General features: G+C 35.9%; 1 protein-coding gene across 1 annotated transcript; it reads left to right on the top strand.

Annotated features, from left to right (window-relative positions):
• Positions 1-9,009: 9,009 nt before the first annotated feature.
• Positions 9,010-9,947, top strand: LOC113922357 (olfactory receptor 6C74-like). The gene is given in 2 exon segments (XM_035729256.1): positions 9,010-9,076; positions 9,079-9,947. Coding segments are annotated over 2 exon segments (936 nt in total).
• The last annotated feature ends 6,336 nt before the right edge of the window (positions 9,948-16,283 follow it).

The following is a 16,283-nucleotide window of genomic DNA, read 5'->3' as shown; positions in this document are numbered from 1 at the left end:
TCTTAAAAGGTCTCATCACAAGAAAAAATTGTAACCATGTACGGTGACAGATGGTAACTAGATTTATTGTGGTGATGATTTTGCAGTATATGTAAATATCAAATCATTATGTTGTACACCTGAAACCAATACAGTGTTATATGTCTATAACACCTCAATTGAAAAGAAGATCAGGGCCTACCTTGTTTTCAGCAACAACGACATAAGGTTATAAGAGACAATTTCTCGAGGGTAGTCATGGTAACTCCATGGCTTGCTGGCTATAAATCAAGCTAAGAATCTAAAGTTACAAACTTGTCATTTTCTTTCTCTCGATATAGTTAGAAATAATTTTCCTGCCTTGTAGCACGGTAGTGACTATATTTCACATGCTTATCATATTGCTCTGTGTCATCTCTATTTACTTTAAAAAGGTTATCCTTTAATGCAAGTTTCTTTCTTTTTTTAAGAAAGATTTCATTTATTTATTTGAGAGAGAGAAAGAGAGAGCGCACAAGCAGAGGGAAGGAGAGAGAGAATCAGGCTCCCAGCTGAGCAGGGAGCCAAATGCAGGGCTCAATCCTAGGACCCAGGGATCATGACCTGAGCTGAAGGTAGACGCTTAACTGACTGAGCCACCCGGGCGCCCCAATACAAGCTTCTTTCTAAGTGATAATCTAAGTAACTCATCAATAGTTGATGCCATGGATTCCTGATATCTTATCTTCTTATGGTCATAGCACTGTCTTCAAACACTTCAAGGTCAGATAATTAATTCAAAAAACCCTCCTTAAGAGTGTATTTCATGCAACCACCTGTGCCGTCGTGACTGTTGAGTGCTAATTTTCCATGGACCTTCTACAATTCTTGTATTAGCTCTTGCTCTAGATTACTGTTACAATTGTTTTTATATCATTCAGCCATGGAGATAGAGATCATTTCAAGAAGGCAGGTTTTTTTCCTGACTAGAATTAAGATAATGTCCTGTGCTGTGGCAAGATTGAGCAGGTTTGCTGGCAGCCTCTTTAAAATACTGGGATTTTTCTAAGCTCAGGTTTTCTCCCTTGTGACACAGACCTATTGTATGTGCAGCGTCCATGTGAGTCCTCTCTGCCAAGCCCCTTGTGGGGGTTGGGAGGCAAGGGAAACTGTGGCAACTATGAGGTTTATGCCACCAGCCATACTGTGAGTAGTGTCTATTGCCTCTGACTCGGGAGTCTTGTGCTTTCTGCCAGAATCTATGAAACTGTGGCTGGCTGACCTATTATATCCTTCCCAGCTCTTAACAGTTTTGTTGAAGAAGATAAATTACTGGTAGAGATACAGGTTTCTGGAAGAGGAGGGTACAGGGCCCTTCCATGGGCAAGATTAGGAATATGAAAGATTCCTCATCCGATTGTAGATGCTCTTGCATAGGTGGTAAGTGAGGAGGTATGAGTCCCTAACCCTCCTACCTCTTAATGAGCCTGAGGGTCAGGAGGTAGGATTGAAACTAGCTACTATTAAGTGAAATTCAGCAGACTTAAAAGGCTAAATAGTGTACGATTGAACTTCTATGCTATTCTGCAAGAGGCAAATTTATAGAGAAAGTAAACAGATCAATGATTGCCAGGACTTGGGAGGGGGAGGATTGAACAGTTGAGGCACAGCTGATTTTTTTTAGGGTAGTAAAGCAATTGTATATGACACTATAAAGATGGATCACACTACGGTTGTCAAAACAAGTAGAGTGTTACAACACAAAGAATAACTCTAGTGTGTGCAAATTAAAAAATAAATAAATCCAGGATCTTAAAATGGAATGCAGAAGGATTTAACATTATGATGAATGTATGAAACAACCTCACTGAAGGGAACAGAGGAAAAGATACTAACCTATGTGTGGAAATGAGTGAATTAGTAAGACTCAAGTCATAAGCCCTGTACTCTAGTTGATAAAGTTGTTTCCTACTATACATTTTTATTGGAATTGAATAATTAAGTCATCGACAGATGGTGGGGGCCATTTTTTCACTTTTGGAGTGATACATATGAGCAAGAGTCCAAAGGTAGAATGATTCATGTGATATTGGGTTAAATTTGAAGATATTAGGATGAATTCATGAGTAGCTTAACATAGATATAGAAGGATACATAGGCAAATGCATAATTGCGTGTATAGATCTGGATAGGTATTCCCTTGTCCTGTCACCTGAGGGTATCCAGAACAGACAGCCCCGACAAATTCCAATAAAGGGAGATTCTAGAAAATGCCTGACAAGTACTACTCAAAACTGTCTAGGTTATCAAAATAAGAAATGTCTAAGAAACTGTCACAGTCTATAGGAACCTAAGGGTACATTTCTAATAAATTTAATGATATCACCCAATACACTGTTATATTATTGCTTTAACAAACTCAAATCAGTTTGGTTGGTACACATTCCATGTGGTAACATGGCCACAAAGGGTTTAGTAGATTCAAGCTTAATTCTGGATAAGTTTTATAAAATTGTCCTCATCCCTCATGAACCTGACCCCTCTAGATGAAAGGTCTGAGTGTGAGTAGGGTATAACTGGAAACCAGATGAAATTATAGTTCTGGAATAGACTATTCAGATTTTGTGGAAGTGGAGAGAGAGAAAAAAACCTGGTACCAGGCAAGAGGACACTTTAGACCTCAAAAGACTATTAATGATCTTTGTCACTAAAAACTGTGCCTGGAGCCTTCCTCCAGAAGACAAATACTCCAGTGCAAGATCTTTAAATTTACTTGACTGTTTGGTATGCCATCCTCCACCAGATGGTTCTGTGAGGATAACAGGTGACAATAGGGGACGACTCCAGCACCTCCTAGTCACCCCACATACCTACCTTCACCCTCAGGCAAAATACTTCTTTTTAAAATTTATTTTAATTCCAGTAAAATTAACATACAGTGCAATATTCATTTCAGGTGTACAATATAATGATTCAACAATTGTATGCATTCCTCAGTGTTCATCATGATTGGTACACTCTTAATCCCCTTTACCTATTTCACCCATCCCTCCACTCACCTCCCCTCTGATAACCATCTATTTGTTCTCTGTAGTTAAGAGTCTACTTTTTGGTTTGTCTTATTCTTTGTTTGTTTTGTTTCTTAAATTCCACATACGAGTGAAATCATATGGTATTTGTCTTTCTCTGACTGACTTATTTCACTTAGCATTATTATCCTCTAAATCTATCCTTGTTGCAAATGACAAGATTTCATTCTTTTTTATGGCTGAGTAATATTCAATTGTATATATATATGTATATATATATACAATTGAAGATAGATGATAAATGATAGATGAAAAATAGATAGATAGATAGATAGATAGATAGATAGATAGATAGATAGATAGACAGCTGATAGATAGATAATAGATAAATAATTACGTCTTCTTTACCCATTCATCTGTCAATGGATACTTGGGTGGTATTGCTTCCATAATTTGGCTATTGTAAAAAGTGCTACAGTAAACATAGGGGTACAAATATCCTTCCAAATAAGTGTTCACATTTTTTGGTTAAGTACCCAGTAGTGGAATTATGTGTTCTTTCTTGTGTTTTTTATTTTAGTCAGGCAAAAACACCTCCGAATGTCTTCCTCACTCCTATTTTAAGTCATATAGTGGAACAGACAAATGTCACATGACTGATGGCTTGAACAAATAGAACAGATTGGATTAAATATACTTAAGCAGTCCCTCCAAAAACAAGTTATTGAATCGGGGGCCCTAAGTCTTGCCAGCCAGCTGAAAGTTATGTTGGAGACATTACTAACCTGTAATCTGAATGATGCACGTTTAACTTGGCTGCCAACCTCCAAAATTGTAAACTCTTTCTAGGAGACCTCGGGCAGTCTTGGGTTTGTACTTGTGTGAGCGCTGGTCATTGGCTTGCATCCCTTTGGAGAACACTGTGACTGGCATCTTGGGAGTGATAAAAGAGACCTGCAGATTAATCAGATAGGTAAACAGAGGAACATACTTAGGTGAATTTGCAGCAGAAGCTGAGTTGGTTTAGAAATGAGAGATGGATTTGGTGGGAGGAAATTCTGAAACATTTCTACATGTTGTGATAGCTTTTGTTTTGGACTCTATTCAAGAATATTTTATAACAGATTTGGCAGATTTTTCCCGTTAGCAGTATATTAAATATACTGTCTTCGCATTCGGTTTTCCCTCCCTTCCCCTGTGGTCCTCCGTGCTATTCCTTATGTTCCACACATACGTGAAACCATATGGTAATGGTCTTTCTATGCTTGACTTATTTTTGACTTATTTCATTTAGCATAATACCCTCCAGTTCCATCCATGTCAATGCAAATGGTGGGTATTCATCCTTTCTGATGGCTGCATAATATTCCATGGTGTATATGAACAACATCTTCTTTATCCATTCATCTATTTATGGGCATCTCAGCTCCTTCCCCAGTTCGGCTATTGTGGACATTGCTGCTATGAGCATCAGGGTGCATGTGCCCCTTCTTTTCACTACATCTTTGGGATAAATACCTAGTAGTGCAATTGCTGGGTCATAGGGTAACTCTTTTTAACATCTTGAGGAACCTCCATACTGTTTTCCAGAGTGGCTGTCCCAGCTTGCATTCCCACCAACCAGTGTAAGAGGGTTCCCCTTTCTCCACATCCTTGCCAGCATTTGTTGCTCCCTGTCTTGTTAATTTTTGCCATTCTAACTGGTGTAATTTGGTATCTCATTGTGGTTTTGATTGCTAACTGAGCATAATAAAAAAAAAAGATACTGTCTTCTAGTAGGGCAAAATTCAGCAGGTTTTTCTCTTTAAAAGTCTAAGAATTTACTAATTTAGGGATTCCTCAGTTTTAGATGTAGGTGCACTGCGTAACACAATATCCATTAGGGCCCTTCCCTGCAGAGAAAGGGAACTGATGAGAACATGAAGCTCTTGCTTCCTGTTACATAATAAAGAATAAAGTTTTCTGTCACTGACCCAATAGGCTATCTCTGTCAGTGTCTATGAAATGATGGTGGGCCAACCTGTTAGACTCTAGGTAAAAGTTCAGGTTTTGATTAATACCATAGGTTTGGTAGAGTATGAGAAAGACAAATTTCATCTCTGAAAGACAAATATCACAGCACTTTAAACAATAATAGCTTTACTTTTATCTTATTTAAATGTTCAGTCTGGTATGTTGAAACTCCTCCATGAAGTCACTGTGTTTCTAAGCTGGTAGGACCTGCAATGGTGTCAGGAACCTTGGTGTGCTCTCTCTTTTTGAATAGCCAATGTATTCCTAGTATGATTGCTCATATTCCTGGCTCCAAATGGCTTGCCATCCCATGTGCTGATATCACAACAATGAGAGGGGGTAAAGAGGAAAAGAAGGGCAAACCTCTTTTATCAAAGGATAATCTGTGGAAATTGCACAACATCTCTACTTATAACCTTTGCTCATAATTTAGTCACATGGTCACAACAAGTTGCAAGGAAGGCCAGCTATAGACATAGATAAATATTCCAATAATATAGAGGTGGAGGATGCTTGGGTGTTATGAAATATCAGTTTAAGATCTACTAGATCATTTTTTGGAGGAAAGACTAAATTCAGAAACAAAACAGCATATAGGACATAAAATTTTAGGTATTTCAGGTACTGTTTTTTCTATGACAGGCTAATAAATTCTTCAACGAATGCTGTCACTTTTTATTACCAACTAAAATAATCTTTTCTTTTTTGACTTCCAATTTCTTGTCTATGTATTTGGGATATGAAAACACATCTGTGTGGAAGGGCAAACACAGATTAAGGACATCTATGCTGAAAGCTTTGGAGACATAGTTAAAAGTAGTTTTGAAAAAATATACATAATTTATTTTTTAAGTATTTAGTGTCTGGGGAGAACTCATGTATAATGTATAAATTTGTGACCCTTTGGGAATGGTGTTCTTGGATCTCATATCTTCTGGGAACTCCTCATAATCTTTAGATACTTTCCTTCAGGGCCCAGAAAGCATAAATACTCAATGGGATCAAGTGTTGATGAATTTTATATGGCACTGTGAATAATACTAAGAAAAGCATTCAATACATAAGTAAATTGTAGGAATGGGGAAATTTAATATACTAGCCTAAAAATCTGGGGAAAAAAGCCCTAAAGCCATTTACAAAGTTGCTATAAACAGATAAGAAAAACCATCATAGATCGTCGGATAGAAGGAGATTCATTCAGAGAGGAATGGAATGTCAGTGTGGTTTGTTCAGCACGATGATAAAAGAGTCAAATATTAAAGCAGAGATACTTTGTCTGAATAAATCTGTTTAATAGCTTCCAAAAAAGTGTTTTATTTTTAAGTGTTTTTGGCAAACTGACTTAAGACTCAAACGGGTGAAAAGAATTGATATATCTAAAGTTTAAAGGCCATATTTCCATTAGATATGTTTTAACCCATTTCCTCCTGTTTTTACCATTATGTTATTAACCTTCTTTTTTCTAACCTTTAAATTGTGATTTAAGGGAAATCATGAAAAAAGACAGAATACAATGAAAATTTAGTATTAAAAACATTACTTTTTAAAAGTTTCGCTAGTATTCACAATATCTAACCTAGGTCTGACTTCTAATGGCTTTGTAATGTGACCTTGTTAATTTTTGTACAATGCATGTTGGGGGGATGGTTGGTGTGTGTATCTGTTGAAGCTGGGCAAAGAAATAATCTGACATAGTAAAACCGTGATTTAGATGTTTTAGGTATAAGCATTCCTACAGTTGTTGTCATTGGAGTAATTTGTGTAAATGAAGCAAAATTTATAATTCATTGCTTCATAATTATGTGAATGTAAAAGAAATGTGGAGGAAAAACAACAGTCCTTTCTTCTATTCACTCAATTATTAACATGACTGACAAAAGATTTTATTTTTTATCTTAGAATCCTCCTATAAATACCTCTAGGTATAACTGGAAACAAATTTTATTGGTACTTGTATATTTATTTTTATTTATATGTCTTTGAAATAATAATGTATGTTTTAGAGATTGGAAATAATTATACTGATATTCTCAAAACAGAAAACATTTTCTATCTGGGGCCATTACTAAACCTTAATTATTTGATGTGTTTGATATGAAGATACTGAGGAAAGAAATCTTCCTTAGAATCATTAATTAAAAAAAAAAGCACTTAAAGTTGCCCTATAATCAGTGGTAGAGATTGTACTTTTCAGAGGACAATTTAGGAAAAAATACTCTTTCAAACTTAATCCTGATCTCCAGTTTGATAGCTGTGCAAAACAGAACAATCTGTCTCACTTAATTTATGCTAACTATAGTTATCTATAGTTAATATTTATTTAGTTACTTGTTAACCAAATATTTGAATATCCTTATGATAGGGAAATACATGCCTTCTAAAATTTTGTCAACACGATTATGTGATTCACTGTGTTTGAAATTCACAAAAATACTCTTCATCTCTTTTAGGCCATGCTGACTCCAAATTGTTCATCTTTTCAGTCAGTATTTTAGACAAAGAATAAAATGTTAAGTGTAAAGCATAGAAGCAGATGGAGAGAAATTTTATGGTAAACATTTTCTTATAATTTTTATTTACTAATATTACTAATTTACATATTATTAATTTTAAGATTATTACTAATTTAAAAGTTTTAATCTTTTAATTTTGATTTACTAATTTACTTCTTTTAATTTTTTCCCTAAGCTCACTATTCTATTTCCTTTTTTTAAGATTTATTTATTTATTTGAGAGAGAGAAAGAGACAGAGAGCAGGGGGAAGGGCAGAGGGAGAGGGAGAGAAGCAGACTCCATGCTGAGTGCGCAGAGCCTGATGAGGTGGGACTTGATCCCAGGATCCTGAGATCATGACCTGAGCGAAAATCAAGATTATCTGACTCAGATACCCTTCATCATCTTATTTCTAAAAACCATAACATCTCTAGCTTTCCATAAAGCTTTGTCTTTATCTTTCTACCTGCTCATGCATTTTCGGAAACCGTATTTATATATTTCTATCTGCTTCTATATCCATTACTCTCATTTTAAAATTTTTTTCATTTTTCAGAATCATAACTTTTAAAGGAAAGCTGCACTTTTTTATCACACATACCAACATTACCAGACTGTTCCTGCTGATTTTGTTTGGGAGTACAACATGGGAAGAGTAGGGATGATAACAGAGATTGATGGGATGGGAATACTACTAAGGACAGAAAATAAAATTATTCATGATATTTCATATTCACTTCTCTGAAACGGTATCTCGTTAGCCATGAAAGAAATGACAGAAGAATCAGGCACTGGAATTTGATTAGTTGAGTAAAATGGTAAAGTTATAGTAACCCTGTTTATTGACAATGATAAGGTGTGTGGGTATTTTATGAAAACCATTTTCTGATGTACTTTTAATGACAATAATCATTTTGGTTCTAGAATGCAAACCTTTTTTTTTTTAAAGATTTTATTTATTTATTTGACACACAGAGAGAAGTAGGCAGAGCAGCAGGCAGAGGGAGAGGGAGAAGCAGGCTCTCCGCTGAGCAGGGAGCCCGATGTGGGGCTTGATCCCAGGACCCTGGGATCATGACCTGAGCTGAAGGCAGTCACTTAACCAACTGAGCCGCCCAGGTGCCCATAGAATGCAAACCTCTTAATTGCATTGGAAATGGAAACCTTATCAACTCTTGCATAAAATCAAGAAAGAAGCATTTTTCCATGCTTATAAGTCCCTCTAATTCCCCTCTGATATTTCCTCTTATATAAAAATAGTCAGCAATTGCTATCTTCAGTATTCTCTGGTAGAACTGCATTAAAGATGAAATTCTCTGTCAGATACTCTGGAAATGTAAACTACAGTTATTCCTGGCATATCCATCTTCAAAACATGAATGAGCATTATGTTATTCTATCTGAAATATCACTTTGCTAACTTTAAACATTTAATCACTGTTATTTTTTCCATTGGGATCATCAATTTCTTTTTTCCTTTCTTTTCTGTTTAGACCTGGAAAAGTAGAGGACAGTAATGGGAAACCACACACAAGCAATAGTGTTTATCCTGGCAGGTTTGACTGATGATCCACAATTGAAAATTGTGTTTTTGTCTTCCTGCTTTTCACCTACTTGCTGAGCGTCACTGGCAATCTGACCATCATCACACTCACCCTGGTGGATACTCATCTCAAGACCCCCATGTATTTTTTCCTTTGGAATTTTTCCTTCTTAGAAATTTCCTATACTACTACATGCATCCCTAAATTGTTGGTTACTATGGCAACTGGAGACAAAACCATTTCCTTTAATTGTTGTGTAACTCAAGTGTTTTTTGCCTTCCTTCTTGGTGCATCTGACTTTTACTTGCTGGCTGCCATGTCCTATGACCGCTATGTTGCCATCTGTAAGCCCCTGCATTACACAACCATCATGAACAGCAAGATCTGCATACAACTTGTCTTCTGTTATTGGCTTGCTGGATTCTTTACCATCTTTGTACCTCTCCTCCTAGGCCTAAATCTTGATTTCTGTGCCTCCAACATTGTTGATCATTACTACTGTGATACAACTCCCCTGCTGCAGATCTCCTGCTCAGACACACAGCTATTAGAGACAATGGGATACATCTCTGCTTTGGTGACACTCATAGTCACATTGATAATGGTGATAAAATCATATACTCATATTGCCTTAGCAATCCTAAAAATCCCTTCAACTAATCAGAGGAAAAAAACTTTTTCAACATGTTCTTCTCACATGATTGTGATATCCCTTTCTTATGGCAACTGCATCTTCATGTATGTTAAACCATCAGTCAAACAAAGAATATCTTTTTCCAAAGGAATTGCAGTGCTTAATACTTCCGTGGCTCCACTTTTGAATCCTTTCATCTATACTTTGCGGAACCAGCAAGTGAAGAAAGCCTTCATGAATATGGTACACAAAATTGTTTCTTTCTCAACCAAATGAATGTCCTGTTGCATTTTATATACTGGAAATGAGCAAAGAAGTCTCATATAACACCAGTGTATTCAGTAGTAGTTTTCAGTACATAGTTTCCTCTTTTTGTTTTCTTTATCCCTATGATACTCATCCTAATCTCTTTCAAGTTTTATTCACAAAAATCTTTGTTCCACAGAAGTTAATGTCCCTATATTCTTCATTAGATATATCTTTTCTCACATCTCACTTCCCTTTCCTCTAGATATAGGAAGGAAATTGAGCCCCATTTTTCAATCTGTCTCTTTTGTCTTTAATTTCTAATTACTTAAGACTGTAAAATGTTGTTTAATTTGAATTACATTTGATGTAACACACACAATTCAAAGGTTATTACTATCTTTATTTGTGATCAAGTTTATTTCTTAAACACAATGTGTTGGGACTAATGTAGAGCATGAAATCATCCATAATACCTGGCTTGCTAAAATGTAACACAGAAGCCACTGGGGACCAGCGAGGGTTTTGGAATGCTGAGGTCTGCGTGACCACTCTGCCATTGGAATGCCGTGGGTTCTTTCCCTGAAGCTTTCTTAGCCCAAACAGCCCCTGTGATCTGAGATGTATGCATTGTCCCTCAGGCTATGTTTAGTAGAACATGTAGATTAGCGTATCGTATCTTTCCCTTGAACAAATCCTTCCAGTTTCAGTAAGACCCCTTGTCACACATCACGTGCTTGAGAAACAGTGATAAGGATTTGTGATTATCCTGAAGGACCAATAAAAACAGGAGCAAAGAGTAGTGAAAAGAAGGTCCTTATGTTCATAGCAGCAATGTCCACAATAGCCAAACTATGGAAAGAGCCGAGATGCCCTTCAACAGATGAATGGATAGAGAAGGTGTGGTCCATATATACAATGGAATATTACTCAGCCATCAGAAAGGATGAATACTCAACTTTTACATCAACATGGATGGGACTGGAGGAGATTACGCTAAGTGAAATAAGTCAAGCAGAGAAAGTCAATTATCACATGGTTTCACTTATTTGTGGAACATGAGGAATGGCATGGAGGACATTAGGAGAAGGAAGGGAAAAATGAAGAGGGGGAATTGGAGGGAGAGATGAACCATGAGAGACTATGGACTCGAAGAAACAAACTGAGGGTTTTAGAGGGGAGGGGGTGGGGGGATGGTTTAGCCCGGTGATGGGTATTAAGGAGGGCACATATTGCATGGAGCACTGGGTGTTATACGAAAACAATGGATCATGGATCACTACATCAAAAACTAATGTTGTATTGTATGGTGACTAACATAACATAATAAAATTAAATTAAATTAAGAAGAAAAAAAAGAAGAGCAAAGGGTCTTCATCTCTGAGCTTTGACCCCCTTGCCTTCTCCTCTCTTTCCCAGCAAAGTTTGGAGTAATCTTTCATCCATCAGTACAGGGGTTGCTGGCCATTCCCGGCAACAGTGAGTTTATTTGCTTAATTACTCATTTAATGTACTTAAAATTATATTCATTTATATTTTTATAATATAATTTGTTGGCAATAATTGTGCTTAAAGTAATTAAAATAAATTTAACAGAGATTAGCCATCAGTGGTGATGCTCATCTTTGAATTGTTTGTCGATTAAAACTGTGATTGTTTTGCTAAAGTATGTTCTATAGGGACTAGTTATCTAGAAGAAAACATTTCTGAATGATACTATCTTAAGGCACAGAATAAAAATATAGGCAGGAGGATGACTACATACAATATATAATTGACCGGACAATATTATATATATATAAAACCATATTGAGACAGTCTAATACAGTTGACCCTTGAACAACATAGCAGTTGGGGCCCTGCCCCCTTGCAAAGTAAAATCCATGTATAACTTTTTACTCTCCAAAAACTTAACTGCTAATAGACTACTATTGATAGGAGGGCTTTACTGATAACATAACCAGTCTATTAACACCTACTTTGTGTGTTATATGTATTATATCTTGTTTTCTTACAATAAAATAAGCTAGAGAAAAGAAAATGTTATTAAGAAAATCATAAAAAATACATTTACAGTACTGTATGTATTTATTAAAAAAATCCACATGTAAGTGGAACTGTGCAAGTCAAACCTGTGTTGTACAAGAGTCAACTGTACAAGTATAACCTAAACTAGGGCTGTCTCAATATTCTGATTATTTTGATCCTGTTAATGTGCCAAATACAGTGAGTTTGCTTAAAACGTGTTGTCCAAGTTAAACCACTAATTTATTATTGAGCTATTCTGAAAAACTTCTCATATATTTTAAGATGTCCGTCACTTACAAGTTATTTATCACAGATTCTCTAAATCTTTATAAGGGTCTAGCACTTCTAAACTAAGACTTTCCCATTCCTACTTCTTCCTTCTCCCAAAGAGATTACAGGTGCATCACCTGCCTTCTCTGTTGTTTGTCTATGACATATCACCTTATAGCATGTCTACTAGAACTGCTATGTTTGGCCTCCAAATCCTGACTCCCCAGAGAGTTTACCACTGTTGGATTTTGCTTTTGTTTTTGCTTCTGTTTTTGTTAAATTGGTCTTTAACAAGTAATGTAATTTTTAAATACAGGTACAACTTATTTCTTGAGAGAGATTCCACCTGAAATGTTGAAATGCTTTACCGGAAATGCTTCCAGCTTTGCTGCTCTAGTGATATAGGCCAGACAACAAATATGATATAAAAATAAGAATCATATTTTGTTGACTACCCACTAAGTGCTTGCACTGCTAGGTGTTTGATAAAAATCACATGATTATGGAAACAATATTGTAATATAATTATTATTAGCATTATGTATAGTAGTGAAAGAAGGTTCAAAGAGACTAAGATCGTTTTGAAAGATACACAGCTAAAATGATTAGTGAAAATTTAAACTCAGGAAAGCTTAGTTTTAATTACTCCAACTAAAGATCTTGTTATCTATTAAATATTTATCTTAAGCTTATTCTCCAGATATTATGGAACTGTCTGGTAGATGTCTGGCATTTATTTTCCTAACATAATGAGTGTGCTGAATGATGACTAAAAGAGTATTAGTAGTATCACTTTTATGCTGCTTGCCATTATCCTTCCCTAAAATTCCCACATTTTTGGCTTGCTAATATTTGCTTGTCTCAAAATTTATAAGCTGTCCTGAGCCCTCTAAGTATTCAACTAAAATATCACCTTTCTGGGGCTCCTGGGTGGCTCAGTCAGTAAAGCATCTGCCTTTGACTCAGGTCATGATCCTGGATTCCTGGGATCAAGCCCCCCACCAAACCCCCATCAAACCCCCAAACAGTCCGCCATCAAGCCCTACATTGAGCCCAGCATCCACCTCCCTGCTCATCAAGGATCCTGCTTCTCCCTCTCCCTCTGCCTGCCACCACTCCTGATTGGGCCCTTTCTCTCCCTCTCTCTCTCTCCGTCAAATAAGTAAATAATATCTTCTAAGAAAAGAAAATATCACCTTTCTTAGAACATCATCTATTTTTTGAAAGCAGACAAAATCATTCAATTCTCTGGGCAACTTCATCCTCCATACATTATTTTTTTAGTAACTAAATGGCATCTATCTTACAAAGATCATTCTAATTTGCTAGTAAATTTGCTCATAAAAACAGTTGTTTTTAATTAATTTTTCCAAAATAAATTCTAATAGGAATGGATTTCTCCATCTGATTAAGCTAACAATCTTGCTTTTGTTCTTTCATCAAATTAATCTTCCTAAATTTAAATAAAACCCTATGATTAAGAGACCCTTATATGTAACTCAAAAGAATTTATGGAAGCTACCATGCTTTGTCTCAGGAAACATATCTCACATTTTGGTCAATTGAATCCTTTATCCTCTGAAAAAAAAATTTTATTTACATATTTCCTATATAAATACAACAGTAATATTTTTATTAAGTTGAAAAATAATTTAAGGTTAAATTGAACATTAATGTATGAAAGGGTACAGATAATTGTCCCATAAAAAATAAGTGCTAGACAGACTGTGGCCTTTTCTTAAAATCACAAACGTCATTTCCTAAAGTTTAGAATACATTTCCCATCCTTAAGGCTTCCTTTTCCCCAAAGATAGCATAATTGGAATATTCAGATTGTCTAACAAATTTCTACTCATTTTTTTCCATTGGTTTGTCATAATGTGAAATTTTTAGTTACAGATTCCATCTTCTTAAATTTTATTTACTTAGATTATTTTTATATTTCATTTATGATACTATTTACTGAAAGCTAAGTTTCCACTGTGATCAGAATACTTGGAATATTCTCTTCCTAATAAATGTCTGTCTCATTGCTTTTTTTCCAATCTGAACTTAGAAAGCATCAACCTTTGCCTACATTTAGCTATTATTGCCATCACTCCTTTATTACTTCACATTTTCTCCTCAACCCTCTCACTGGTAATCTACCATTCACTAACTACTGTTTCAAACTCCTCCTATCCAGAGTCATGAGCCATCTTTTTTTTTTTTTTTGATCATTTTAATATATCTCAGCAATATTTGACACAATTGATTGCTGCTTTCTATTTAATATAATTTATTAGCCCTGGTTAAATGAAACATTATTTTGTGGGCTTCTCTGACCATATTGGCAGTCCTTCCTCATTTTTTTAAAATTTTGTTGCTGGTTTCTCCTGTGATTGATTCCTAAATAGCAGAAGCCGCAATGCTCCAAACTCCATCTGAACCCCTTCTCTTTGTTGTCTTTGCACTCTACGCACTTTCCCTAATGTTGCATCACACCTAATTCCAAATTGTGTGTGTGTGTGTGTGTGTGTGTAGAATAGCTACAGATGTTCCAATTGTTGACAAATGCCAAAATATAGATTGAAGATTCTCAGAAAACACAAGCAGGAAAGAAACCCCAAACCGGGCTTGTATATTTCTAAATCGATGAAAAACCAAGGCAAAAGATAATCTTAAGCAATGAAGGGAAAAAATATATCACTTACATATAAACTAGAACAATTAGGCCTGATCTCATCAGAAGCAATGCAAGCAGAAAGACAATAGTCTAGAATTCTACATACAAAAATGGAAGTGAAATAAAAATTTTCTCAGAAACTAAAACTGAGAGAATATGTTGCCAATATACCTATCCCACAAGAATGTTTTTTTAAGGTTTTATTTATTTGTCAGAGAGAGAGAACACACACAAAACAGGAGAAGCAGCAGGCAGAGGGAGAAGCAGACTCCCTGGTGAGCAAGGAGCCTGATGTGGGACTCCATCCTAGGACTCTGGGATCCTGACCTGAGCTGAAGGTAGATGCTTAACCGACTGAGCCACCCAGGCATCCCTCCCACAAGAAATGTTAAAGGATTTCCTTCCAGCAAAAACAAAATGATATAAGTTAAAAACTTGAAATCTCTCAAAGAACAAAGAGCTTCAAAAATAGAATAAAGGAAGATAAAATATAATCTGTGTTCTCACCTGAACTACTCTAAAATATAAGTGACTAAAACAATGATGGTAATAATGTATTGGGTGTTAATAGTAAAATGAAATGGATGGCAAAATGCATAAGAGAAATTCTTAATCTCAGGAAACAAACTGAGGGTTGCTGGAGTGGAGGGGGGTGGGAGGGATGGGGTGGCTGGGTGATAGACATTTGGGAGGATATGTGTTATGGTGAGCGCTGTGAATTATGCTAAGACTGTTGAACCACAGATCTGTACCTCTGAAACAAATAATACATTATATGTTTAAAAAAAGAAGATAGTAGGGAGGGAAAAAGGAAGGGGGGAAATCGGAGGGGGAGACGAACCATGAGAGACTATGGACTCTGAGAAACAAACTGAGGGTTGTAGAAGGGAGGTGGGTGGGGGATGAGTTAGCCTGGTGATGGGTGTTAAAGAGGGCATGTACTTCATGGAGCACTGGGTGTTATACGCAAACAATGAATCATGGAACACTACATCAAAAACTAATGATGTAATGTATGGTGATTAACGTAACATAATAAAATAAAAAAAGTGCATAAGGGAAAAGAGGGATGGATTAGGGATATAGGATCATAACTTGCTTAAACTTCAAGTGTTATAAATTTTTTGCAGTACACAGAATATTTTGAAATATATGTTCTAAACCATGGCACAAATGGTAAAAAAGAATTTTTAAATTATTGAAATACTTGCAAATAAAGAATACTCTTTAAGATTTTATTTATTTATATATTATTTATTTATTTATTTTTTATTTGTGAGATAGAGAGAGAGCAGCAGGCAGAGGGAGAAGCAGGCTCCCTGCTGAGCAAGGAGCCCAATGGGGGACTTGATCCCAGGACCCTGGTATCATGACCTGAGCCAAAGGCAGATGCTTAGCCAACT

This window comes from Zalophus californianus, chromosome 9 (genome assembly GCF_009762305.2).
Source record: "Zalophus californianus isolate mZalCal1 chromosome 9, mZalCal1.pri.v2, whole genome shotgun sequence".
Lineage (NCBI taxonomy): Eukaryota > Metazoa > Chordata > Mammalia > Carnivora > Otariidae > Zalophus > Zalophus californianus.
This window is presented reverse-complemented; position numbering and strand designations above follow the sequence as displayed.